Source organism: Humulus lupulus, chromosome 4 (genome assembly GCF_963169125.1).
Source record: "Humulus lupulus chromosome 4, drHumLupu1.1, whole genome shotgun sequence".
In the NCBI taxonomy this organism is placed as follows: Eukaryota; Viridiplantae; Streptophyta; class Magnoliopsida; order Rosales; family Cannabaceae; genus Humulus; species Humulus lupulus.
This window is the reverse complement of record NC_084796.1, coordinates 199,747,018-199,774,942: the sequence shown is the minus strand read 5'-3', so window position 1 is coordinate 199,774,942 and position 27,925 is coordinate 199,747,018. Positions and strand designations below refer to the sequence as shown.

General features: G+C 39.1%; 2 protein-coding genes across 3 annotated transcripts; both read right to left on the bottom strand.

The window, feature by feature from the left end:
* Positions 1-18,381: 18,381 nt before the first annotated feature.
* LOC133829362 (N-terminal acetyltransferase A complex auxiliary subunit NAA15-like) lies at positions 18,382-19,683 on the bottom strand. The gene is made up of 3 exons (XM_062259140.1): positions 19,442-19,683; positions 18,822-18,937; positions 18,382-18,562 (listed from the first exon to the last, which is right to left on the bottom strand). Exons 1-3 carry the CDS (start codon positions 19,442-19,444, stop codon positions 18,433-18,435), a joined length of 249 nt encoding a protein of 82 aa, XP_062115124.1. The 5' UTR covers positions 19,445-19,683; the 3' UTR covers positions 18,382-18,432.
* Positions 19,684-21,848: 2,165 nt separating this feature from the next.
* LOC133829361 (MMS19 nucleotide excision repair protein homolog) lies at positions 21,849-25,094 on the bottom strand. 2 transcript variants are annotated; one of them, XM_062259138.1, is made up of 6 exons: positions 25,024-25,094; positions 24,523-24,620; positions 24,227-24,385; positions 24,060-24,119; positions 22,262-22,398; positions 21,849-21,907 (listed from the first exon to the last, which is right to left on the bottom strand). In XM_062259138.1, exons 1-5 carry the CDS (start codon positions 25,067-25,069, stop codon positions 22,387-22,389), a joined length of 375 nt encoding a protein of 124 aa, XP_062115122.1. In that variant the 5' UTR covers positions 25,070-25,094; the 3' UTR covers positions 21,849-21,907; positions 22,262-22,386. The 2 variants fall into 2 exon arrangements, with proteins under 2 accessions (XP_062115122.1, XP_062115121.1); XM_062259137.1 differs by lacking the exons at positions 21,849-21,907; positions 22,262-22,398 and having other exon boundaries at positions 23,552-24,119.
* Positions 25,095-27,925: the final 2,831 nt, after the last annotated feature.

The window sequence follows — 27,925 nt, the reverse complement described above, 5'->3', positions numbered from 1 at the left end:
ACCAGTCATGTGTTTGTCTGCCCAAGCATGACCATGTCCGACCAGTCATGTGTTTGTCTGCCCAGGCATTACCATGTCCGACTAGTCATGTGTTTGTCTGCCCAGGCATGACCTTGGCCGACCAGTCATGACCATGTCCGACCAGCCAAGTGCATGTCTGCCCAGTCAAGTGCATGTCTGCCCAACCAAGTGCATGTCTGCCCAGTCAAGTGCCGGTCTACCCAGCCAAGTGCATGTCTGCCCAGTCAAGTGCATGTCTGCCCGACCAAGTGCATGTCTGCCCAGTTAAGTGCATGTCTGCCTAGTTAGGTGCGTGTCTGCCCAGTGAAAGTTTAGCCGACCAGCCTGAATGTGATATGGATTGACTAGACAGAGCAGGGCTACACAAGAGATCCCAGAAACGGCTTCAACAAGAATCGGTCTTGGCTTGTGCGGGAATCTCTCAGTTTATCCCACGAATATAGTATATTGTTATATTTTGAATATTATTGTAAATTAAATATAATGAGAATAACAAAATATCCCGATTATGGGGGGATACCATCTGTACGATCCTGAGCCTATAAATACAAGGCTTATGGCATCATAAAGGGGACTTTTGAACTTTCGATTCGAATTCTAATTTTTTAGAGAGAGAGAGTACTTGTATTTGAGAGAATTCTTGTATTCTTGTAATCTGCACTAAAGAAACTCAGTTGACTCAGGTTCATCTGATCTTGAGTGTAGACCTATAATCTCAACTCTAAGTGGATTAGGCTATTACCAACACATTGGGGCTGAACCACTATAAAAATCGTCTGTGTCGTTTATTTCTCTTGAAGGATTTTGTCGTTTTTGACGTCTACACGTCATTGGCCAAAAACACGGTCAACAACAGTGATAACTGAAACCAAGCAAGCACATTGTACAAGTAAGCAAACACAGGGTCACACAAGTGCATATCACACTTCTATTTATTCAAGTGGCATCCGAGCCAGTCAAGTTCATTATACACTTCCAAGGTGGCCTAGCCATAACGGCCAGCGGTCTGTGCGCATAGTGTTGACCATGACTTGTAAGCCAAGCCTTGTAAACCCTCGACTCATAAGTCGAGCCTTGTAAACCCTCGACTTATAAGTCGAGCCTTTTCAACCAGATATGCCCTCGGCTAACAGGTCGAGCTTTTAATCATATCCAATAGATAAATCCTCAACTTATAAGTTGAGCCTTTAAGTCATGAACAAGCATACATATAATACATTCATCATCCGCATAGATACAACATTTTACAGTGTACGTAAACAGATAATCACAGGCATAATTATAATCATGCTTATTAACAAGGCCCGATCCCTAATCATGTTTACATTTTACAGTTGGGCCAATCCCTAATCGTATTACATTTGACAGCTGGGCTAAGCCCCAATCATATTACATTTAACAACTGGACCAAGCCCTGATTACGTATCTCATGCATCACGTACAGTTTTCTTACCTCGATCCTCGTGTGAGTAACGAAACGCCTCTGAGCGCTATCCCTAACCCGAGTCTGGAGGAAACCCTAGTCACAACACAAGTATATGCTCATTAAGAATTAACCCTAGAACCTGAGTTTAAAACTGAACTCTAATTCTCAAAACCATTGTTCCCAGGTAACGGGGTGCTTAAAAAGTCGCCCGAGCCCCCTAAGCGGCTCCCAAATCAGATTCTCGTGCCTTCGAGCCTAGCCCTTAAAATTCAACAAACTAGCATTTCGGGGCCCCTGGCGCGGTCGCACCCATAGAAAAATTGGCACTTTTAGGCCATTGGCGCGGTTGCGCCAACCCATGGCGCAGTCGCGCCCCACAACTAGAGCCCTCAAATTGGACTCCAATTTCCCCCTTTCTAGGACACTAGCGCGGTTGCTCTAGGTCTCCAGAAACCAAAATCTGCCCAAAACATGATGTTCTTCCCCCATTACAAACTCTGCGATTCTCCCACAAATTCAGACCCTGAATTCGACCCAACCATTTGATTTTAACATGATTCTAGCCACATAAACAATATACTAGGCCTAAGCAACAAAATCTACCACTCAGCTCATCACATACACTCATAGAAACTCAAATTAGGAATAAAAAATCAAGAGAAGTTCAAGAACACCAAAAACAGGGGTCTCACCTCTGAATTTCGAACTCCTTGGGGATGAAGACGACCTTAGTTACTTCGAAACCCATTCCAAAGCTGGCACTCCACTAGGATTGCCTTTAGTCTCCTAAAAAAATCTGAGCTTAGTCTAGCTTTGGAGTACCTTGTGTTTTCTTCAATGAAAATGCTCCTAAAGCCACTAGAATTGTCTTGAACGTGAATGAGCCTAAGCTCAGCGACTGGCCTAGTTAGTTAACCCATGTGGTCAAATGACTACAATGCCCATTGCCCCATTTGACCTCAAAGGTTACCCCTAGGGGAAAAATTGTCATTTGGCATAATTCCTGCTAGTTTTTAATAAGCCTATCAAACCAATATTCATGAATTTAATCACGTTACTCTATAATTCCCAGTAATTTACCAAATTACCAAAATACCTGTAAGCTCACCCCGAGCTGGGTATTTTTCCCCTTTGTGATTTTTCCACTAACTTATCGCCTTGTGCCTGGTAACTCAAATAAAACGATATAATAATGTGGTCACAATTATAGATCACACATATTTACAATTATACCATCAGCGGGTCAAAATTATGAAAATGAAATTATAATAAGAAATAGGTCCACATGCACATTTAATACATTTAAACATGCAAGCATAATCATATCATAATACAATTTACATAATTTACATAATAACATGCTCATAACACATAGCACATAAGTAACTCAATTATTGCCTCCCAACCCTCTAATCTAGGCACAAAGCTATATTAGGAAAATTTGGGCGTCAAAAATATATATAATATTTTTTCAATAATTATTTTCTTAATAACAAATTATGTTGCCGTTAAAAGGCGTAAAACTTTTTAAAACTATACCCTCACCAACAATATGAATCAAATCACCACTATCCCATATATTAATAACTCCTTTTTTAAAAAAGAAATAAAAGATAATGAAACTTTTTTTATTTGGAAAATAAAACTTCAAATTTTGATAATTCTAGTCAAAGAATTTTATTTAATTTTTTAGCTCTATACTAATAGTAAAATAACAAAACTTTGATATAAGATATTTTAATGACTTCGATGACTATCGTTGAGAAGGTAAGTTCCTCCTCCCCTTCGCTTGTCATATAGTGAGTGGTCGAAGTCAAATATTACAAAGCTTTTTTAGGACATTTATATTGAAAACTCTCAATCGTCACCTACCCCCATTGGCAAGTCGAGCATTATCCATGAAACGTGTTAACGTGTCCTCGTTTGTTCAAATTCCAACCCACACTTCAACGTATTATTCATCGAATTATATAAAAATATATATAATATGGTGATTATATGTAACTAATATGATTCTTTGAATTAATGTGCTATATCTGGTATATTTTAAGTTTATAGATAAAAACAATGCCTACTAATTTTTTTATGACAAAACACCACACTTGATGATATTCTATTCCCATGCAATCAAAATGTTTAAAATATACTCTTAAAAGGAATTGGTCAAACCAACTACTTAAAAAAATGTTAGAAACCCTTAAATAGGTTTTATATGAACTTAAACACCATTATTAAAAACTTAAACAAAATAACTAGACGTCACTACTACAAAATACACTTTTAATAATGACTTCCTACAATGTCTTACACCTATTGTGTAAGATAATGAAAGTTAGAAGGAATTTTTAATGTCTCATATTGTAAGTTATTGAAAGTTATTATTTATGTCTAAGGTCGTAAGATATTAAAAGGGATGGGAGGTGTTAAAAAAATAAGCATGTCATTACTACAAAAAAGGCTTTTTAGGACCCGCGAGGCGCGTGTCCTCTATTTGAGAGCCTTAAAAACTGATATTTTTTACAACTCACAACGAATGTGCGAGTCCTAAAAGAATGCTTTTAGGACTGACAATGCAAGTCCTAAAATGTCTTATTTTTAATTTAAAAAAAATTAATTGTTAGCCAAAGCTCCCACCGGAATTCCGACGTTAACGGCGGCCCCACCACCCCATGGTGGCGGTTCGGGAAAATGATCAATCCTTTAGTGGGTTTTGATGCCCAAAGCACAAGGAATGCACTGGTGGTGTTCGTTTGGGTCGGGGTAGCTCGAGGTGGTCGGAAAACACTCGAAAGTGTTTGGAAAAAATAGCACCACCGCGACTTCGAATGACTTTAGGCGGCGGAGGTCGGCGCATGAGGGGCTGGGCTCACGGGGGACGAAGGTCGCCGACCTTCTGCGTCCATTGCGCCGGCGCGTGTAGGAGGGGGGGTGGCCAAAGTGCCGCCGTCTGTGGCTTGGTCGTGGAGTCCGTGAGAGAAAGAGAGATAGAGAGAGAAATGGGGGAAGAGACCAAGGAGAGAGAGAGAGAGAATGGGATGTTGTGTTATATTTTTCTTGTTGATGTAATAAATAATAAAATTTTAGTTAAAAAAAATAGGAGGGAATTTGAAATTTTTTTAAATTCAAACTTTTTGGACATACATAAGTTTTTATAGAGATACGCTAAAATCTTGTGTTCTGTTGGGGAGATACGCTATGTTCGAGATACCTATGATGTATTCCTTCCATGGCCAAAAGAATTAACTATGATTGTGTAGGGTCCTCTAAAAAAGACACCTTCCATGTCAACAAGCTCGCCAAGGATAAGAGGAAACGTACTTCTACATGTAGCCCACATCTGTCATCAGCTGGATCTCACATTAATTTAGGTGATGCTCTGATAGAAGGTCAACCATTTGGTGATCACATCATGAATTACATCCATGTTAGCCTTCAATTTATGATGAGAAAATTTTACAAAGTTAAAGGAATAGGCAGAGTAGTCTCGGTTCCCATGGACCCATCATTCATGAGTCGTGAATCAATCTTTCTAACTTCAGAGGATGTAGAACAAGCAGTCATTTTGCACATGATTAGAGGCTCAACAATGATATTCAAACTATGGTCTCCCTTCAACTAATTCTTTGGACTGATATGAAATTAAGAATAGTTATGAGTATCTACTCGATCTATTTAATATTTTAATATTAAATTGAATGTTTTCAGGATTAGGTAGTCCTACTTATAGGGAAAACTCTGCTGGAATTTAAAAAATATATATAACACTTAAGAAAACTCTGTAGATGCATTTGGGAGTCCATATATGCAAATAAACTTTTCTTTTTCAAGTTTTTTGACACTGAGTGTCTTAGCATTATAAATGCATAAGATATAGAACGATCAATTAATGACTTGAATATTTTCTTATTTGAATATTCATATTAAAAATTTAATTATTATATTTAACATTCTTATTATTTTAATGAACATTGATTGTTGGTGATTGCTATGAAAAAATGAAAAATCGTATTCTTGGACCCACCAAAAACACACAAACATCCATTATAACAAAAAAGGCCATTTGCATCAGTTTCTAACTGCCACAATTGAGTTTTTGCATCAGTTTTAAATGTGATGCGGAATCCTATGACGTAAACCATGCTGGCATTTGTATCAGTGGGAAACTGCCACAAATGCCAGATTTGTGACAGTTCCCCACTAATGCAAATGCCAGGCTGGTTTGTGGTAGTGATGAAGTGCCACAAATGTTAAAGATGAGTTTTTTTTTTTGCCGTCAGTTGGGAACTGTCACATAAAGTATTAATCAAGGAAATTGCAAATGTTTATACCAATTTACCTGGCCTATTTGGATAAAAAAAATAGCAGCAGAAACAGAAAAACAATAGCAGAAATAGAAAAACAACATTATAAATAGAAAAACAATAGTATAAATTTTTTAAACATTTATCTAAAGTTAATATTTGCGATCAAATCTAGAAAAGTAATTCAGATTTCAAACTTAATCTATGTATCTAGGTACTCTTTTGTTCTAAATTTCTAAGTATTAAACCTACCAAAACTAAAATTTCCTCACCAACTTGCTCATTTGCTAACTGAGATACGCCATAATTGATTTAGTCCACTCATCCCGTATCTCGTTGATTTCATAAGCCGACTAAGGTGCCGTATTTGTAATTAGAAAATATTTAAAATAATAAGTTATAAATCATCCAAATAAAATCATGAATGATAGTTTTAATTAAAATTAAAACGTAAAACAATACCTCATTTTTCAAGTAGGTCTTTTGTCTAGGCTGTGAAATCAACTCTCTAGCAAACTTCATAATGTAAAAGCCACACTTGGTTGGCCCAGTTTGGTTTCGACACTATTACAACATAGTTATCCAAATTTAAGTATTATATTTTACAAGTTATTATAAGAAAAATATGTCAAAAAATTTAATACGATAAGTAATATAATTTACCTACCTTAGAGCATAAACTTTTAGATTGATGGACTCTTTTTTTCTTCGGTGTATATCATATTAATCCAATGCCCTGCACAAAATATTAATATTTACCCAGACATGAGTTTGAAATGAAATCATAAATTAATTAAGTAATATGTATAATCACATGATAATTATCTCCTTGATTTCCAGACAAAAATGTGAGTTTACAGGATCAAAAAAAGCTATAGAATGATTGTGTGGCTGAATTAATACTAACATCCAATGATAGCTACAACCAAAAAAACTTATGTAAGATATTTATCAATAAACAAAATATATGAATATAAAATTCAGTAGACTTACTTGTTGTTCCAACGACAAATTAGAAACTGTGTCTCTAGCTCTATTTGTAGAAATCGATCGAAGAGATTTTTTGCACGTGCTTCATTGGCTCCTGCATTAGTGGACACTAAAGCGGGATGAATGAAAGTGTACATGTGGTTCAACCCCGTTGTTTGCACTAAATCATCGAGCAAGCTACATATAATTAAAAAAGTCAATAAACTATTAAATTCCAAGTTACACTAAATAAAATAAAAGATTGTAAACACCATTGTACCTCATATATAATGCTAGCTCCATCTGTCCGATCATCTCATAGTTGCAAAAGTGGAGGACATCATCTTTCCCTAACTGAGCGATAGTTTGGAATCCATATACCCTTTCTACAATTGGAATTTCTACCACGCGGTCAGCTTTCCAATTATCAATAAACTTCACCAAACACTTCAACATTCTTGTCATAGGCACTTTTGTAGGCTCCTGTGTCAATGCCTCTATTGTTTTCTTTGATTTTCTTGGTTGTTGATTAGAGGGCGCAAGTAGCCCTTTCATTTGTTGATTAGTAAGGACCCAACGCTGTGGCCATCCAACATCGTACTCGACTGCTTGTCCAACCAATGTATAACCTTCCATTGTAAGCGGATGCGGTAAACTAGCGTTCTCTTGAATGGCTACCTCAACTCTCACATGATCATTTTTAGGACGCAATTGAATGCTATCTATTTCTGTGCAATAGGTAATGTAAAAGTTTGCCCACTGCAACTAGTTTTGTGTCGAACAAAGACATAACTTACAATTAATCTATTACATTACAATTAATCTGTTAGAATTTTGATAAACTAGTTTATTTTTAATTTATCAAATATATGCAATAATGAACTAATAAGAAACTATTACCTGATCAGGAAAATTTGACTATGGTGGTGGAGGAGAACATGGTGCCTACGTCAGTGGTGGAGAAGCATATGGTACCTCTGAGGGTGGTCGGTGAGCATACGATGTCCATGTCGGTGGTGGAGGAGCATCTGGTGCATGTGGTGTGTTTGAGGCTCCTTTTACACCCAAACTAGATGCATTTGATGTTCCAAATGCACCACTATATTGAGATGCAATATGCGCCATCAACAGGATTAACTTTTCCTCTTGTTGACGCGTCTTTTCATCAGATTGACATCATTTCTCTTCAAGGTCTTTATAACGAGCATCTTCCACACCTTTTGTTTGTGATTGAATCTTTTTGGCGGTGGGACATGGAAAAATGTACGGGGAGCGGCATGTGCACCGATCCCCCTAACACGCCCCCTATGCTCTGGAGTGCCTAATGCCATAGTTAGTATATCGCTTGAACCTTCCTCCACCAACTCGCCCTCTGCTACTTTTTGCATGTATTCCGCCTGTATACATAGTTAGTAAATCAATTAGAATTTAACACATACATTAATCATTAAAATTATTTAAAAAAAATCCAAGAACACTTACAATTCTCTTCACCACCTCTCGAGCTTCTTCATCAATAACTTATCCTTTCTTGTTCATCCGTGCCCATGTCCACATCTCAGATTTGTCATATTCGGTCAACTTATGACCCAATTCATGTTCCATTTGTTGCTCTGCCAATGCATAACCACCACACCCTGAGTTATGTGGATACTTGTTTTGAGCCCGAGCATCTTGTTTTTTTTCCTCATCTCTTCCCAATATGGGGTTAGTCTTTTTGCAACAAATTTTTTCAAATCAATAGGTTTGTAATACTCACAGTAGTCTGATGTCGGCTTGGCAAGAAGCTCAGGAGCTGCATTCTTATATACATAAACACGTTCTTTTGTTTGTCTTGTTTTCCAGTTTCTCCATGTTTTTCTTGCTCGTTATCCAAAAAGCAGGCGTGGATGACGTGGCAGGCATTTTTCACACGTGGCTGACACCTGGCAGAGGTTCTGTTCGACCATCGACCAGGGAGATTCCCCTGACATAACATTTGGATTTTATATACGACCAACTTGGTCGTATACTCTGTATATTTTGAGATGATCTTGTGCAATTGTAACCATATCCGAGATTATCTCCCATGATTCCTGATGATCCGATTATTTAGGAAAGAATATCTGTAACTAATTAATGTAATCCTCCTTGAGCCTATAAATAGAGAGAAATAGCTCAAGGAAGGGACTTTTTGGCTGATTTGAGTTTATGCTTTACAAGAGAATTATAGCCATTATCTTTCGATTGTATTATTCATCCCTCTAAGGATTGTGAAACTCGGAGAACCCTAGTTCTTTGATCACTCCTTAGAGAATTAATATCAATAATAGCTTAAGTGGACGTAGGTCATTACCAATTTGTGGGGCCGAACCACTATAATTTGTTGTGTCGTTTACTGTTCTTTCCATTAGATCTATTTCAACACTTTCCATCACATCAAGAATTTGACTTCGTGTCAGTTGACCAAAATGAGGGTCAACATTCTGGTGCTTTTATTGAGAGCTTGAGACGAGGTTGTTGAAGCATTAATGGCAAAGACAACAAAGAAGACTGGGCAGGCGGCTGGCGCTGCACCATCTCAACCTCCTCCTGCGAACATGGCTGAAAATGAGCCACACTTGGAATTTGATGAGGAGGAACTGGACTCCGAAACGCTGAGAAATACCCTGGGAGTATTGCAAGATGAATTGGCCAATCTAACGGCTAGTCAAGAAAGCGATGCAGAGACCATGGCGTGACAGCAGTAAGAAATAGAGCGTCAGCGCCAAGAGTTGAGTGAAAGACAGGCGAAGATGGATCGTCGTCAGAGGGAGGCCATGGCAGCCCTCAAAGCAGCCCTGCAATTGGCTAGGAATCAGGCTGCATCTCCCTCATACCTAATCAACCCTCAAATGGGCCACCTCAAAGGGGTCCCAATCCTAGCCCTCCAATCCAGCCAACGAGCCCTCAAAGGCCGGAGCAGCCACCAAATCCTCAGGATGATGTCCCATCTAGGGACCCTGAGACACAGCCTCTATCTCAGGCTGGTCGAGGCAATCCCCCACAGCCAAGGCAGAATAGGGCCGGGCAGCAGCCCCGCTGCCCTAGACGCCAGGGGGGTGAAGAGCCGCACCCACCGAGCAGGGGACATCGTCCTTCTAGCAACAGAAGGAACTCAGAGACAGGCTCTGCGATCAGGGCCCCCCCATGGAATGATAATGCACGGGGACCTACCGACCAGGGCAGGCCTCCCCCTAACGCTCGGGAAGTTCCAGCCCAAGGAGGCAACCGAGGAGGCAGTCGGTCCCACCATAGCAAATCGAGGTTCAGAGATGGCCATGGCTACAATGAGGCCGACTCAGGCAGAGGGAATGCTGGTCGGAGGAACGAGGAGAGAGGTGGAGGCAGAAGCCCACCACCTAGAGAAGACCAACAAGCGAGACGTAATGCTGGGGGGCAGCCCAGACAAAACAATGTCCTTAGCCAGCTCGGAGCCAGCGAGCAACGACGAAGAGATGACGACTTAAGGGATGTACTCAACAACCGCAGGGAATGGCACGACGAGTAAATTCACCCGGCACCAGAGGCCTTGGCAATTCCTGAAACCATTCAGGCCCAGATAGATGCCCTGAACCAAGCAGTACAACAACTGGTCGGGGGAAGAACGTCACACATTGAGTACAACAGGATAAGGGCACTCCTTTCGTTCAGAGGATCGCTGTGGCAGAGACTCCCAGTAAGTTTAAAATTCCCACACTGCCAAACTTTGACGGGTATGGTGACCCGGTATCTCATGTCAACAAGTTTTAGATACAAATGGACATTCAGAAGGTGTCCGAAGACGCTCGGTGCAGGATCTTTCCTACAACACTTTCTGATGCTGCATAAGAGTGGTTCTTTAAATTCTCTCCTGCAAGTATTGTATCTTGGGAGAAGTCCGGAAAGGAGTTTTACGGACAATTCTATGCGGGTCGTGTGCACCCAACAGAGGCAAACCAGCTGGTCGAGATACGCTAGCAAGAAGGAGAACCACTGAAAGACTACGTCCAACGTTTTATGCGAGCTGCGACTGGAGCCAAAACAGTGGCAGACGAATAAAAATGATTGCCCTAACTGCGGGAGTTAGTCGCCGTACGCCCCTTTGGAGTAGCCTCAGAAAGCATGGAGTTAAAACTACCCAAGAATTTTTGGATCGAGCTGATCGATACATGAAGCTCAGGATGCCATTGCTAGCGAGGGAAAGACCCCAAATAACGATAAGGGGACTGAAGACCCCGCCAAAGCCGCCAATGGGTCAAAACCCAACGGCAACGGCAAAGGCAATGGGAATGGCAACAACAAGAATGGGGGGAAGAGGCCCCATAACGAACCCTCTACTTCCGAGAGCAAGCGCGCTAAGGGAAACCGTTATGAACCATAGTTCACCAACTACACTGCCCTCATCGAGTCTCGAGCAGAGGTGTATCGGGCCACAAGTTCCAGTGTGCCTTACAAAAGACCCGCTGCCATTCGAAAGGATATTTCGAAAAGGGATACCACCAAGTTCTGTCATTTTCACAACGACTACGAACACGATACGAATGAGTGCAACCAGCTGAAGGAAGAAATCGAGTTCCTTATTAGACAAGGACACTTTAGGAGATATGTACGGGCCTCAGGAGCTTCCCAACAAGAGGCTCCAGGTGCAACAAGCAGGCGCCTACACGCCAACGCTCGCCACCTTTACAGCCTGACCCCGTGACTGGCACCTTACTCACCATCTGCGGAGACCTGCATCTTGCGGGAAACAACGGAAAGACAAGGGAACGATATGCTCGGACCCTACGCCACGACCAGGACATCGAGATGATGACTGTGGAGGACCGGGAATCAAAGAAGGCTCGGACAAAGGATGGTGAAATAACCTTCTCTGATTGCGATGCCCAGCATGTTCGATTCCCACATTTCGATCCGCTGGTCGTGGATGTTCAAATTGCCAATATGATGGTGAAAAGAGTGCTGGTAGATACAGGAAGTTTAGTTATCATCCTGTATAAATCTTCGCTGGAACGAATGAAGTTGTCCGTCAAGGACTTGGAGCCTTGCAACCAAACAATTTACGGTTTCTCTGGTAAGGGACTCGCAACAACAGGGTCAATTAGGCTTCCAGTAACAGCAGGTACATCGCCCGCTACCAGGACATTACTCACTACTTTCATAGTAGTTGATTGTCCTTCGGCCTACAATCCTGTAATTGGAAGACCCATATTGGTTGACCTTCGGGCCGTCACCTCAATATGGAACCTGGCCATGAAATTCCCAGCAGACGCAGGGTTAGGACACGTGTTGGGAAAACAGAGGGAAGCAAGGGAGTGCTACAATGCCTCAATCACTAAGGCCAAGAAGGGTATGTCGAGGAGCGCTCCCCCAGAAAAGTTGCAGATGGCCATTGATGTACAAGCCCAATCAGGTGATGAAGTCACCAAATAGGGTGTTACCCAAAGTGAGGATAGAGACTTAGATCCTCGCTTTGGGGATTTTGAGGAAGATGTTGGACCTGACGGTCAGCAAAAATTTAGAAGCAACAACCAAGCACGCACTGGTGGAATTTTTGAGGAAGAGGAAGTTTTCGCCTGGTCACATAAAGACATGGCTGGGATAGATCCTGCAGTCATCAACCATGTCCTGAACGTCGACAAAAGCTTTCCACCCGTGCAACAGAAAAGAAGGCTGCTCGATAAAGACAGATTGAAAGCCTTGAAAGAAGAAGTTGAAAAACTAAAGGAGAATGGGTTCATCAGGGTGGAGTTTTATCCATCATGGGTCTCTAATCCAGTACTGGTTCCCAAGCCTAATGGCAAATGGAAAACCTGTGTGGATTTCACAGACCTTAATAAAGCTTGCCCTAAGGATTGCTTCCCACTCCCAAGGATCGACCAGCTGGTCGATGTAACTGCAGGCCATGAGATCATCTCTTTCATGGATGCATACCCAAGATACAATCAGATTAGTATGCATCCCCCTGACGAGGATCACACTAGCTTTCGGACTGATACAGGGCTATACTGTTACAAAGTAATGCTCTTTGGATTGAAAAACGCTGGTGCGACTTACCAGCGACTAGTTAACCACATGTTTAAGGAGTTGGTTGGAGTAAACATGGAGGTGTACGTTGATGACATGCTGGTAAAGTCAAAAAAGGCAGATGGACATGTGAAGGATTTACAAGAGTGTTTCAATGTTTTGAATAAATATCAAATGAAGCTAAATCCTCTCAAGTGTTCCTTCGGAGTAGGATCAGGGAAGTTCTTGGGGTTCATTGTCAATTGGAGGGGAATCGAAGCTAATCGCGAAAAGATCTAGGCCCTGATCGTTATGAAATCGCCAGTAAACATTCAAAGATGTGCAAAGTTTGACTAGAAGAATTGCCGCGCTCAGTAGATTTATTTCAAAATCGACGGATAAATGCGTCCCTTTCTTTAATCTACTTAGGGGCAACAAGAAGTTCGAGTGGACTGAAGACTGTGAACAAGCTTTCCAAGCCTTAAAAGCCCACATGGCGCAGCCTCCTGTCTTATCAAAGCTTATAGAAGGGGAAACTTTGCTCATTTACCTGGCGATCACCGAATATGCTGCTAGTGTGGTGCTCGTAAGAGAAGAAGAAGGCGTACAAAAGGCGGTGTTTTATGTGAGCAAGAGGTTAATCAGGGCTGAATTGAGATATCCTCCCATTGAAAGATTAGCCTATTGCCTAATTTTGGCCTCGCAGAAGTTACATCCTTACTTCCAAGCCCATCCAATCACAGTCTTGACTGATCAGCCCTTCGACAAGTTTTGTAAAAGCCAGAGGCTGCTGGTCGTTTGTTGAAATGGGCAGTCGAACTAGGGCAGTTTGATATAACATACTCACCACGAGCATCAGTAAAAGGACAAGTCTTGGCTAATTTCATTGCCAAATCTACTGAACTCCCAGACAGCGAGCAGGGTGAAAAGCCTAGTGCGCCTGAGCCTCAAGTTGAAGCTCCTTCGTGGAAGTTATTCACAGACGGATCGTCCAACGAATCTCACGCAGGAGCAGGAGTGATATTGATAACGCCAGAAGGGCATCGATTTCACTGCGCAATTAGGTTTTATTTCACCACTTCAAACAACGAAGCCGAGTATGAAGCCCTACTCGCTGGATTAAGGTTGGCCAAAGACATGAAAATTAAAGTGCTTGATATTTATAGTGATTCACAGCTGGTAGTGAATCAGGTCTTAGGGGAGTATCAAGCACGAGGTCTGAAAATGGTGGCCTATTTGAACAAAACCAAACATCTGTTGGCGCAATTTGAGAAATATACCCTCCAGCAAATACCTCGAGATCAAAATTCAAACGCAGATGCCTTAGCCAAACTCGCAAGTGCAAAGGATGCTGACACTTTAAATTTAGTGCCAGTCGAGTGGCTACACGCGCTGAGCATACGAGCAGAAGAAAACAATATGGAGGTCCGGTTAGCAGATACATGGATGGCACCATATTTGGAGTATCTCACGAGCGGTATACTACCAGCAGATAGAAACAAAGCCAGGACCCTTCAGAGACAAGCTGTTAGGTATATCCTGGTCGATGATGTTCAATACCAAAGAGGATACTCAATGCCACTACTCAGGTGTGTTACACCAGAAAAGGCTAAAGAGTTGATGAAAGAGGTACATGAAGGCTTTTGTGGAGATCATGCTGGGGAGCAGAGCTTATCAAAGAAGATTTTAAGGAAGGGTTATTTATGGCCGACCATGAACGAAGACTCGATGGAGTTTGTGCGAAAATGTGATAAGTGTCAGAGGTTTTCCAAGATCCCACTGACAGCTCCTAATGAATTAAAGTAGATGAAAATTCCATGGCCCTTGGTAGTATGGGGTATAGATTTAATCGGGTTCTTGCCAATAGGAAAAGGTGGGGTGAAATACACAGTGGTGGCGGTCGACTACTTCACCAAATAGGCCGAGGCTGAACCACTCGCAACCATAACGACAAAGAAAGTTTGATTTTGTCATCAAGAACATTGTTTGTTGATATGGATTGCCAAGAAAGATTGTCTCAGACAATGCCACCCAGTTTGATAGTGACATGTTCACAGACTTCTGCGAAAGGCATGGCATCATCAAGAGCTTTTCTTCAGTTGCTCATCCGTAAGCAAATGGACAAGTAGAAGTAGTAAATAAGACACTGAAGGATACCCTAAAGAAAAGGCTCGAGGAAGCTAAAGGAGCATGGCCAGAACAGCTGCCTGAAGTACTCTGGTCGTATAGAACTTCTCACCGAATAGCAACAGGTCATACCCCATTTTCTTTAGAATACGGGTATGAAGCTATGTTGCCTGTCGAGTTAGATCCGCCCTCGCATCGCAGAATCACATACCACCAAGATCAAAATAGTCAACTGTTGATGGAGTCCCTAGACCTAATCAAGGAGAAACGAGAAAAAGCCCAACTTCGAGTAGCTGCGTACCAGCAAAAAGTCGCTCGATATTTTAACTCCAAAGTAAAAGAGAGAAAGTTCAACATCAGAGTCTTAGTACTTCGAAGAGTTTTCTTAAACACCCGCGACCCAGCTGCTGGAGTACTCGGACCAAACTGGGAAGGACCTTACCAGATTGAAGAAGTCATTCATCCAGGCACATACAAACTTGCACGCTTAAATGGAGATCTCATTCTGCGTTATTGGAATGGAGAACACTTGCGCAAGTATTATCAGTAAACAATCCTTCTTAAAGGACTGGCTTGTATTAACTTTTACTTTTTAAATGTTTTGAAAAAGGGTTAGACATATTATATGGATAATCGCTTATAAGTGTAAGATCTTTTAAAGATCACTCGTAAAGACATGTTTAGTCCATTTAAATACAAGAATTATAAGGGACTGTGCGCAGGCAGTCATTCTTGCCAAACTTTGTAATTTTTTACAAGTATTTGTTCATTATGTGTGTTGTTTTGCTGTATTATAAGTTATGCATTTTATACCGAGCAGTAATGTTCGTACAGGTTGTGGTCAAGGCAAGTGACCAAGGACCTAAAGCTCCCCAATCACTTGGGGGGGCATATAAGGCACATAGAAAGAAAAACACACCAAGAGGTATGTAAACACATGAACAAAATAAGTGAAAGCATGCTACGGTACATAGAGTACTTTTCCAAATTTATGTTTTGTTAAATCAAGCCAAAGTACTATGCTAGGTTCGATCATGTGAACAGATAGTATAATAAAACAGAAATATTATAATGTCAAAGGAATCCTTTTACACCGTGAGCAGTATTGCTCGGATGTAAATGTTAAATTAAAAGGTAAAGCTACCCATGCAGCAATAAAAAAGTAAACATTGTCTTAACATCATGACCTATGGGTCATGCAAGGAAAAGAAAAGAAAATAACATAAAAACAGGCTAAGAAGCAGCAGGAGGATCCTGGGGAGCATTTTGGTCGACTGCGTCTTCTGCAGCTTCCCCTCCATCCATCCCCATCGCCAGCGAAATATCTGGAGAGGCAGGAACTCTGGCCCTTTCTTCAGCAGCCAGCCGATCAGCACAACGAGCCAACTTAGGTGTCCTGGCATCCTCTAGAAGGTAGCTGAAGTTGGCACTTTGATTGTGTTTCCAGAAGTCGTAGAAACATCGAAGTGTCGCATTCTGTACCTCTGCAGGTCCTTGGCTTTTGTGAGCCTGAGTTGCTCCACTTGGCTCTTGAGGACGGTGATGCTCCTGTCCTTCGCGAGACTTTCATCCTGGAGCCTCTTGACTTCACGCCAGTGGGTTCAGCTGGCCTCCTGGTATTCATCTCTCTGTTTTCTGGCATTTTCTAGAGAGGCTTGTTTCTCCGCCAAGTTCGCAGCCAAAGAATCCTTCTGTTGGGTCACCACCTCCAGCTGCCCCGCATGCCTAGCCTCCGCGGCTTGCACCCGCGCGGGCGTGAGTAGCCGTCATGGTCAGCATTGCCTGCAATCAAAGAATAAGAGTTAGACTGACTTCAAAAGAGAAAATCATGACCATGAGAATAAGAGAGAAGGAAGATTACTTACACTGGCCACTTCATTAATGGCTCTATTGAGGATCTGGTCGACCCCCATTGTTTCTGCGTCAGCCATGGCCTCCTTGCAGCGATCATGCTTGAGGATGTGAGTAAGGCGGTCCTTGGCTGACCTTAAGGCATGACCCAATAGTTTGGCCCCTGGGGGAACCCCCTCAGCTTGTTGGGTCTGTTCGGTGGGGGCCGGAGGTGAAGGAGTCGTGGCAGCAGGAGGAGGAGGACGCAGATTTTCCTTCTCGATAGGAGCAGGAGGCTGGGGAGATGTTTGGCCGGAGGGCCCATCCTTGAAGGATCGGTGGCTTGATTCTTCTTGGCCGAAGGCACTTGACTGGACTCACCGTCATGTTTTCTGGTTGATTTCCTCTTTCGGACCAAGGGAACCTCTTCCTCCTCCAGAGTGTTGTATAGATTGAAAACGCTTGCAGAAGCCATTTCTGCAAAAGAGATAAACATGCAGAAAGTAAGCCAAAAATAGATGACAAGTTATGTTGCATCAGAAAATAAATAAAGAAAATTACAAAGTCAAATACCCAAGCTATTACTACTGGTCGCTATACTATTGACTCTGCTAGTCATACACTCACTCTCTGGCATGAAGAAGTCTGGCCCTAGGTTTAGAGCATATGTAAAATTTCCGTCCCCATCGAGTAAAAGACAGGGAATTGGCAAGTTATCTAAGAGAGAAATAACAATACCGTTTTTTGTCAGAGGACTCGTCTAAGTTTGTGACAGGCTCGGCTGCCTTTTGTTTTCCCTTTCCTTGGGGGGCAAAAGACCTTTATGCTGGGGAGTACCAACGGGTTCCTTGATTGTAACCCCAGTTGGTCTCTGTCGAGGAGGAGACGCTGGTGGTTGTTACTCGGGATTTTCCTCGGCAGTGGCAATTCCTGCCGCGGGTTCCCTCACATCTTGGTGAGGGGCCAGGAGGCCAGCTAAGCTCAAGTTAGCCTCGGTGACCAGGGACTTGACACTCTTCTCAACGTTCGTCATGCTGGCCAACACGGCAGACCTCAACACCATGTTTGGTGTTGGGTTTGGTCGCAACCATGGGCCTGAAAAACACAAGATGTTTCAGAAAAATGCAAGGAAATTTGCTAAGTAAAAACAGCGACCAGTGGAAAAAGACATTTACCTTCTCGAGTGAAGGCCAAGTTATTCGCGACCATGTCAGGCGTGAGGAAATACTCCTGACTGTACGCTACAAGAAAAAATGCTTTTAATAACACCAAAAATGTGTTATCAAAACCTACGATAACACTTTCTGATGTGTTAAGAGACTATTTTATCGTAGGTCAGGATACTTTACATAACACTTTATCAGTGTTATACATATGTGTTATTGTACTGTCAACGATAACAAAATTTCTGTGTTATTTTAATATATAGATAAGTGTTGAATTATGTTATTTATAGTCGATACTATAACACTTTTTTTGTGTTATACTACACTTTAGTATAACATTTTTTTTGTGTTATCCTACACTTTAGTATAACACTTTTTTTGTGTTATACTATACTTTAGTATAACACGTGTTATATTAGCTTAGAGAAACATAATCTTTTTTTACTTACACAACTAGGAAAACAAATATAAAAGTTGAAGCCAAATAAGGTAACATAAATAGATTTTTATTAATTACTCAAATAATTACAATATTTAGTCTACTAGTCTAGGCTTAAGAAATCATATTACAACATAATTTATGCCCAATTCAGATTCCTTTATCACTAAATACAAAACAAGAAATGTATACAAAAATTAGTGAAATACATTCTTCCATTCTAAAGGCCTCAACTACAAATGTTGTCAAAAATTGCTCCAAAGAAATCATCTCAATATACCTGCACATTGTAAACAAGAAAGTCATTTTATTATTATGAACATAAGTAACCATCAGGGCATCAAGTATGGCATCCAAATTAACATAAGTTTGGAAACTTCTTGGTTGTTTATATCAAACATTAAGTATTTGAGTAACATTAGTAAGTGGGACCAACAAGAAAAACAATTTAGGTTTGTCACTATAAATGATGGCCACTAGAAAGATAAATATATAAATATATAAAAATAAAGGATCAATAAATAAGGTCAAATTCGTACTTTGAGTTTAAATGATGAGCAACAGCAAAACCGATCCAATTCATACGATGATTTGATTTTAGAGACAAGAGCTGTTGTTTTGTCTCGACAAACCCTGCCAAATCTCGCATTTGCGCCTGTACCACAATAGATAAAGAGCCATCATTAACCAAAAAAAATTAACGATTTAAATCAAGAAAATGGCACTACTCACAAAAAATGATGTAATAAACAAGCATGATACTAGCAGCTATATTTAACAGTGAGGAATGGCCAAATGGAACATCAAAAAGTCTTCCAAATATCCATTTTATCGGTATTGCACTTTAAATAAAGACACCTTTAACAAACATAATAATTATGCAATTTAAACCTAATTGAATATTTACTTCTATAAAATAATAATATTGTCTCAATAATCAGATGGAACTGTAATCCCCACAGTTCTTTACCATTGTTTCTAATAGCTACAGAACTCGAATTAATTCAACAAACCAGTTAGAAAAGATTGAACACAAAAAAAGGGGGTCTTTAGGTAGAATATACATATATAAATATATATACATATTTATACATATAAAAATACCAGATTTAATTCAAAGAAGAAAGAACTCAAAATATGTAGTAAAGCTTTAGCTTACCATCTTAATACTGTGTCTATGGTTTTTGCTGGCTCTCTGCTGCGGATAGTTCGTCTTCCAAAACTCCCTATATATAGAAAATTTACAGTTACAGAGCACAAGTATTAAAAATAAAGGTTGAAAATTTTAATGAAAGCCCAAGAGCCTAATTAGTCTCACTAGGAGTCCTAATCCTGATGCTAACTAATTAGACTCCTTAACTACATATAAAACTATCTTGAGTGGTCTTATGAAGTAATGCATTGACTATGCAGTCGGTAGACACAATTTAACCATGTAAGAGAACTATCAGAAACAACATGAATAAAAGTAGTATAAACTCCAACTAAAAAATTGATTTTTATCAGATTAAATTATGAAAATTCATTAACAAGATATGAATCAAAATGCTGCATTAATAAATGGAAATTCACATAAATATAAGTTCAGAGGCAATAAATTTAACTTCAATTACATAAGAGATCAATAACCCAGAAAAAAAAACCATATTAAGCAATTATGGTTAAGGACCTTAAAATTGGTTGAATCACAACATTAAACAATTTAGAATGGCTTATCAGATGACTAGAGTTCAAAACTCTTCCATGTTCAAATAAACAACTGAGATTATCTGGAGAAGGAAAGTCAGCAGCAAACAAATTTTCGTTTGAAAAACCATTCTCTACATAATTATATAATCAGAATCTTTTCTTTAAAACCGATGCGTTTAGCAAGAAGAGTAATACTTTATCTTCTCAGTCATCCTACAAAATTTAAAAAAGAACTACAAAGAGCAGTTGTGGGGGTCTAAAGCAATCGCATAAAATAGAGTACATGGGTCTCTTTACATACAACAGGTTAAACTTTGAAAGACAGTGTTACTTATTAACAGGTATATAGATAAGTTCATAAAGAGCAAGACCAATCACCTGAAATCCTTGTACTAAGAGTAACTGAATTACTTCAGTCCCAATTCTTTTAACAGTGCTTTTTGTGCCGGTGATATCTGAAAAGCACTTCAATGCTCCACTAAATGTTGTATCATCTACAGAACCATTAGACCTACGAGTACGGACAGAAGGCTGCAATATCGAATGATACAAGGTAAATAAGAATATCAGCAATGAGTAAAAAAATTGCTTTATCATTACAACAAAATAACACTTTAGGACAACAATAACAAACTACAGCAATGACCATGGAAGAAAGTTCTTTGGTCAATATATGTGAAGTCTTATCATTGGTTGATTACTTTGTTCTTTCAACATTCCAAGAAGTCCCTTACCTTTCCCACATATTTCCAAAAGTACTGCACAACAATTTCAAGCTTCCATTTAGGTTCATCGTATATCTGCAAAACATCCTCAGGATTGGCTGAGTTACCATGTTTTTGGCAAATTATATATTTTTACACAGAAAAATAACTACAAATTCATCATATATAAAACCATAAAACAGGGGATCCCTGCAGTAGAAGATTAGCTTCAAACATAAGAGGCATGGTGCAGTAAAAATCACTTTGAAAATAGCACATCAACAAGAATAAATCCCTTCATTATTCTTTTCTTAAGATAGCACATACCAAAAGCATGTTAAGCAAAGACTCTTTCAAATGCGCCCAGCTCATGAGACCTGCAAACAACAGTGATTTACAGCTTAAGAATGTAGCCATGGAGTTAAATCCATAAAACCATACATACAATCATATGAACAACCTTCATATGCACTATTGCGCGGTACAAAATCACTTTCAAGAATGTTGACAATATATTGAAATAATTACAGGTTTCTCAGGGACTGCACAAAAAAAAAGGACTATAATAAACAACATAGAATTAAAGAAGCATGCTAGTATTTAGATGAATTGCCCCTTACAATTACAAATATTGAAATATACTTCAAACAAGCAGAAACTAATTAAAAATGTCAGAAAATTAATTATAACTTTAGAAAGTCTAAAAAAAAAAGAAACAACATTATTTATGCATCTCACTTGACAAGTTCAAAGCAGAGCCAATCACCAAGTATTGTCTAAAGCATTACAAGAAGGGCAAGGATACCATGAAAAAGTGAAAATATTTGGACAAATGGTATGTATTAATAATCTCCAAAAGTAAAGGCTTTATAGCCATGAACAGTAACGAGCAAGGTATTGTAATTAATTGAGCAGCAGTGGGATTCACGAAATGGAGTACGAAAAACAACAACAGCAATAATAATAATAATAATAAAGACAAACCATAAACACAATCATATGATCTTCCTTCACATGCACTGTTGCGTGGTGCAAAATCAGAGAACTAGAAAGTTTAGAAAATATCAGTAATTATAAAACTATAAAAATTAGTGTAATTATCAGTGACCTGTATATTTCTACAGCTTTCCCTAGTTACAGTCATACTCCATACATTTCTAAGCTCCAAATTTGTTCTTGCTGTTTTCACACTGAGCCTCATCTAAAAACCCCTCACTTGTAACAGAAACATCCTGTCAAAGTTGAATTACCACTGCATCAGCATACTCTATCCAATTATGTAATATCTAATGTAGCTACCTATTAAGCTATTGCCCGTAAACATTTCTATTTCAATATTCAAAATAATTGTGAAGATTTTCTGAAGTAACATCTTGATAAGATCTCCACCCTTTATTCACTTTTGAAACCAAAATTTTTACCAAGCAAGGCATTAGTGTAATATAGTAGTAATAGTTTTGTTATTAGTTATAGTAATAACAAAAAAATAACATAACTCAAACAAAAACCATAAGTAGTGTTACTTTTTAAAATATATGCAACAAATTGAAATCAGAAATAAGAACAGAACATAAATATTGCAAAACCTTTGCTATAACTTGCACAAGTTCTTTAGAAGGTATAATCAATGTCTTTGCGGGAGGCTTGCTAACTGACTCCGCGGTAGACTTTTGTCCTCGAGAGCTACCATCTTTTGTCAAGCGAGCCATCTTCAATATAATTCCTGAATGTAACAAACAGGTGAATGTGATAAAGCTCATCTAAAATACAGGATTAGAACTGTCAGCTGACTAAAGTAATACTAAACGCCAGAAAAAATGCAAAATACTCAATGAAGACTAAGATATTAAAGATTGGATCTTTAATAAATAAAAAAGGTTGAAACCTGTAAAACATAAGCTCTTCAACAAAAATAGAAAAAGTGAAACCTACCAAAATCTTTTTCGTTTGTTGCATGAAATATTCCAGAATATATGGATCCATTTTTCACATGGACATCGACATGCTGACCAACAAAACAAGTAGTTATATATACTAAGCGATCATGCAAAGGACTCCCATGGCCACCAGTTTTGCTCCTTGTCATAGAATTTAGACTCTTTAACAATGGAAAATAAATCCTAACAAGAAACAACAGAAATTGTAAGCGAATTTCACCAGTAGATGTTAATCTGTTATTGGAATTTGACTTCCCACTCTGTGACCTATTCTCCAGCCTGGTCCCCACATCTCTTTCGCCTTTGCGACGGCCAAATCCATTGGCAGATGATCTGGAATGGACAGTCGGTTGCATATTCATCCTTCACAGAACCCTTTAACCTATGACAAAGAACTTGGCATCTGTTTAAGCCACTCTATTGCATTAACATACATTGAATGAATGATCAATGTTATAAAAACCATGTTCAGATTATGCTAATAAACCAAGGTGAAAGTAAACACTGCAATTCTTATCCAGAGATCATTTTTATTACAAAAATCTATTGATTTGTGTTCCTTCAGCATATAACATAGTGCAAAGAAAACACAAAAAGTGTTGACCAAAATAGCAATAACAATTTTCAAGATATGCCACTGCCAAAATATCTCAAAATAATGTCCTGATCCAGATAACCATATTTAATAATGTTGAAATTTTGAGAAGATTATAACATTAATCAAATAAAAGTCTCACCTTACCCACTAAAGCTCTTGTAGTCCCAATGAACCTACCCAAACAGAACGAATGAGGAATCAAGCCAAATGCACAGTATAATTTCAAAAATAAGAAAGATCATATTATTCTAAGCATCTGTTTAAGTGCCCGTGAATTGAAGTTTTATCACTTGCATTATCGTCAAGGCTCGAATAATGATTGAATTCATCCTATAACTGTCAATGATATCAAATCAATGACAGAAATAAATTAGCCAATCACCAAGCCCATTTAAAACAAATACTACATTTTCTTTATTATTTGTCTTATAATGCAAAACCATGAAACTGCTTCTGAAAATTCGATTTTCCATCACAGGGCAAATAAGCATCCAAAGAAAGTGAAAACTAACAAAAAAAAAATGACAATATATTCATATTATTACATAAGGCAATAAAATATATATTTTGTAGCTGTAAAAAGAGACCATTTTAATATATAAATACCTTCAGAGATTAATGCTAGAAATTTCATGAACATTGAAAATTAGTAACAAGCATCAAAACCAGAAAGCAATTGTGTTGCCTAATTATCATCTAAAGTTAGCCAAACGTGCAAAGGAAAATTGATTTAATTGACAAGTAAAAAAATAAAAAAATAAAAAGGAAGGCAGCTGGCAATTTATCCAATATCACTAGAAGAAACGAACGATTAAACATATTAAAAATGAGTGAGTTTGGAAAGAATACCAAGGAAGCAACCTCATTGGGATAGCATTGTAAGACGCATTCCAGAAGCTGAAAACAAAGCTGCAACAATGCTTTGACGTTAAATTTTGTAAAAGGGCAGTGGCTATACATGAAGGCAAGTAGTTCTTTTTTTTTCTTGATTAAAATTCATGCATTTGGATTCTTACCTTCCTGTCATGCTGACCTAAAGACTGCACCTGTAGGGTCTTTAAGTACACCTCAGCAACTGCTTTTGCATCAGTGGAAGAGACTACACCAACATCACTTTTTCTCCTCAGTAATGCTAAGCACCCAACAAGAGCCCCACGTAATGCTCTCCAATCTGCCTAATATCATTACAAAATAATACATTAACAGCAAAAGTTAAGAGTTTAATCAAAGAATTATCTCTTGTGACAATGTGCTTCACCATCAAACCGACTTAAAACAAACAAATTGCATAGGGGAAAGAGCACTAACTCACCAGCCTATCTGTGAAGAATCCAATTAAGCTATGAATGATAGCACTGCCTAGTGGCTTTGAAGCAAGACGTCCAAGAACTTCCGCAAGAAGAAGGGTACCTGAAGATGAGGACATAATCTATGAGATTTTCATATTAAATTAAATAGATAAAAACTTATGGGAAAAAAGAAAGAAAGTGGTTAACTGCCAGGAATAAATTGAAGCACCTATTGTGCAATGCAGATATTCCAAGGAAAAATAACAGTGCTACTCAAAAAGAAGCACAAACAGAACAGCAGTTTCCAAAATAGTAAGAAGAATGAACTTTTAAAGTTTAGAGTAAAAATTCACTAGTATAGTCTAAACTAAAAGTAGAATCTATGGGGCCATATTAACCAAAATCACTATGCAATACAAAATGTGACCACTATGTTTCCAACTTTGTAATAGTTGTGGAGTGAACACCATTTAAACAAAAATCTAAATCTTTGTTAATTTTTAATGAATTCAACTTCAACTTACCTCTAGCTCGAATGACATTATCTGTAGTGGTCAGATACATTTCCATCTCTTTGACCTAAATTACAGAAAACTAGATATAAGAACATAAATCAATTAATTATAGCTGACAAGAAGGTAATTTATTCTTACCAGTGTTTCAATAGTTATCAAGTCATTCGTAACGAGTGAAGTGATAGAATCCAAACTTGCAGCCTGCAGTAACACACAAATAATAGAACTGAATATACTTATCCTTGAGTAAAATATATAAAGCACCACGAAGATAAGTATCAAAACGCATAAAGCAATTGCCTCAGCCCTCAATACAATTTTTATTTACTTATTTGTAGGTGAAATCTTACATGTTAAAGTTGCACATTAGATTAAGTAATTCTCAATTGTAAAAAAATGCTTTGGCATACATCTCAGACTTAAATTGTTATTGAAGATAAAACTGCTTACAGTTTACAGCAAAAAATAAAATAACGAAGATATAAATATTTTTCGAAAGAACTTGACCTAAATCACTTGCAGAAAAAAAAAAGACGACATTAGTAGCAGAGCCAACATTCCCATCAAAGAAGCAGAGGCAACTAGAAAAATAGCAGTGATCAAATTACTTTCTCAATAAAATTAAAATAAATACTAATCACACAAAATTTAAACCATTATTATCACCAACGACAATGTTTTGTTTCTACTCCCAGCTCAATTAATCAAATAATGTCACATACTAGCCAGAGTTCTGGTTTTTGCATAGTGCTTTTCTCACTTCCACAACAAATTTGAGCACACCATCGTTCAAGTTTTTAAAACTCCAAAGAAATACCAACCTTTGCTCTTTTTGCGCTGGGGATCTACCAATTTCCCCTGTACAGAAATTTCAGCCTCACGGGGCTGCTCATAGATGACACACTACAGGCATTAGTAAAATATAGAAGCACTTTCTACTTGAGTGAGAATTTGTGTCTGCATACAATCAAAACCCAGTGAAGTAAACTACCCAATGAGATCAAGGCCAAAAAAATGAAGGAAATCAACCCTGAAAAGCAAGAGTAAAAACAACACAAACTAGGGATCCAAATGCATATTCATCTGATGCTAACAAATGATGCATTGCATGATAGCCTTGGTTGAGGATCAAAATGCTGGATAAGCCTACACAGTTTTAGGAATGTAAAAGGCTCAAGGGTAGAAAACTATTTATGGAACCATCGGTTGACATCTAATGCAGTGAATACATACTTGAGCAGAATACCAATATTTTCCACAAAAAAGAAAAATAAAACGTCGTAAGGAAAATGAAAAGAACCTTTCATCTTCTCCTCAACGGCGTAAGCTTGGTGGTGGCCAGCGAATGGAAGTCGCACTGGGTCGAAGGCACGCAGAGGTGGGCTCGCACCTGGGGTCACTTGGTTCGGGGGTTGGGTTCACGGGTGCCTAAGATTTGGAGCTTTGCTCGGAGAAAAACGGATGTGAGGATGGTGGTTAGGTGGTCGGAGCTGAGGATGATGGTGGTTACGGGAGTGCGGCTAGGGCGAAGGGAAGAGAGAGACGAGAAGGAGAAGGGGAAAAAAGGGAAAATGAGAAAGAGAAAAGACTTCGGTCCGAGAGAGTGAAAATGAGAAAAATTTGTATCTTTTTTTTTCACTTGGCGCTTTATTTTTAATTTGCCGCGCGTGTGACTTTACTCAATAACTTTATATATACAATAACTCTTTTCAAATAGTATTATAATCATGTGTTATGGTAATGGGTGTTTGGTGTAGTGGTATTTCCCCACGTTGGAAATGTGGATGGTGTCACTCAGGAAGGTTCGGATGGTCTCTTGGTGGAAAAAATGAAAGAACCCCGTACCAGATCGATTGTTGGGGGTTGGACTTAAGGTGAAAAGGGTAATTGACCTCGTGGGGGGTAGGCTCTGGCCATTTTTTTATGGTTATAAACGATATAGAGTGCAGCAAGCATTCTATATCCGTTGGGTGTAATTTGAATAGGGGCGACACCAAAGTAGTTTGCCACCTCCTGGAAGAATGGATGGAGAGGAAGGGTAGCCCCAGCCTCTATGTGATACCTCGACCAGGCGCTGTAAACGGCTCCAGGAAAGTTTTCCCTCTGTTCCGCAGTAGGGATTTTAAGAGTTACCTCAGTAAGGCCATACTTTCTAAAGTAGTTGACTAGCATCCTGGAGGTTACTTGGCTAGGTGGGGAAAGATACCACTCGACATCTGGAATAACTGAATGCCGAGGGCGGGTACTAACTTGAATGTGAGGGTCTGGAACAATGTTTTCTCGACCACTGGTCGAGGGAACCCCAGCTTGCAAGTTAGGCTGGGCGGGAGGATTTGAGGGGTTTTCAGGTTTTTTCTTCTTTTGGGCAGTGGACTTGACACAACCCATTATGACTGGAGTTGGTTGAGGTCTGGAAGGAGAAATTCTAGAGAAAGGAATCTCGTGGATGCACTGAGCTAGCTGTTCTTCGCCCTCGAGCAGCTGCGCAAGAAGATCAATGTCGATCGTCCTCTCACCTCCCCACAAATCTGGCATTAAAATCTGCGGGCAGAAAAATGGGGAGGTGAGGATGAAGAGCCTAAAAAGTTGGTTAGAATAACGCTGCTCGTGTATAAAAGTCTAACTTTTATACAACAACATTCTAACAAAAACTAAAATTTTCATACAAACAATTTGAAAAACAGATCAAAAAGTGAAAGCAAAAAGTTTTTTCTGAAAAAGATTTTTCAACTTTAGTCAGGGCGGGAAAAACCCAATTTTTCAACTAGCATAAAAATTGAATTTTTACTTTGATTTTACGTCCTAAATTTATGATCTCGACTATCAAACTGATTCATAACTCCTAAATGGAAAATATACGCCACCATACCTAGCATCACTCGACAAACACCCCATTTTCATGCATCTCTAC

Excerpts from the sequence above, each read along its gene's own strand:
- LOC133829362 (XM_062259140.1), bottom strand. Across the intron at positions 18,563-18,821 it reads GCTCATCATTTAAACTCAAA|GTATATTGAGATGATTTCTT; the intron begins GTACGAATTTGA and ends TACAATGTGCAG.
- LOC133829361 (XM_062259137.1), bottom strand. The coding sequence starts at position 25,069 with ATGGAAATGTATCTGACCACTACAGATAATGTCATTCGAGCTAGAG. Across the intron at positions 24,621-25,023 it reads TAATGTCATTCGAGCTAGAG|GTACCCTTCTTCTTGCGGAA; the intron begins GTAAGTTGAAGT and ends CCTCATCTTCAG. Across the intron at positions 24,386-24,522 it reads GATTCTTCACAGATAGGCTG|GCAGATTGGAGAGCATTACG; the intron begins GTGAGTTAGTGC and ends TAATGATATTAG.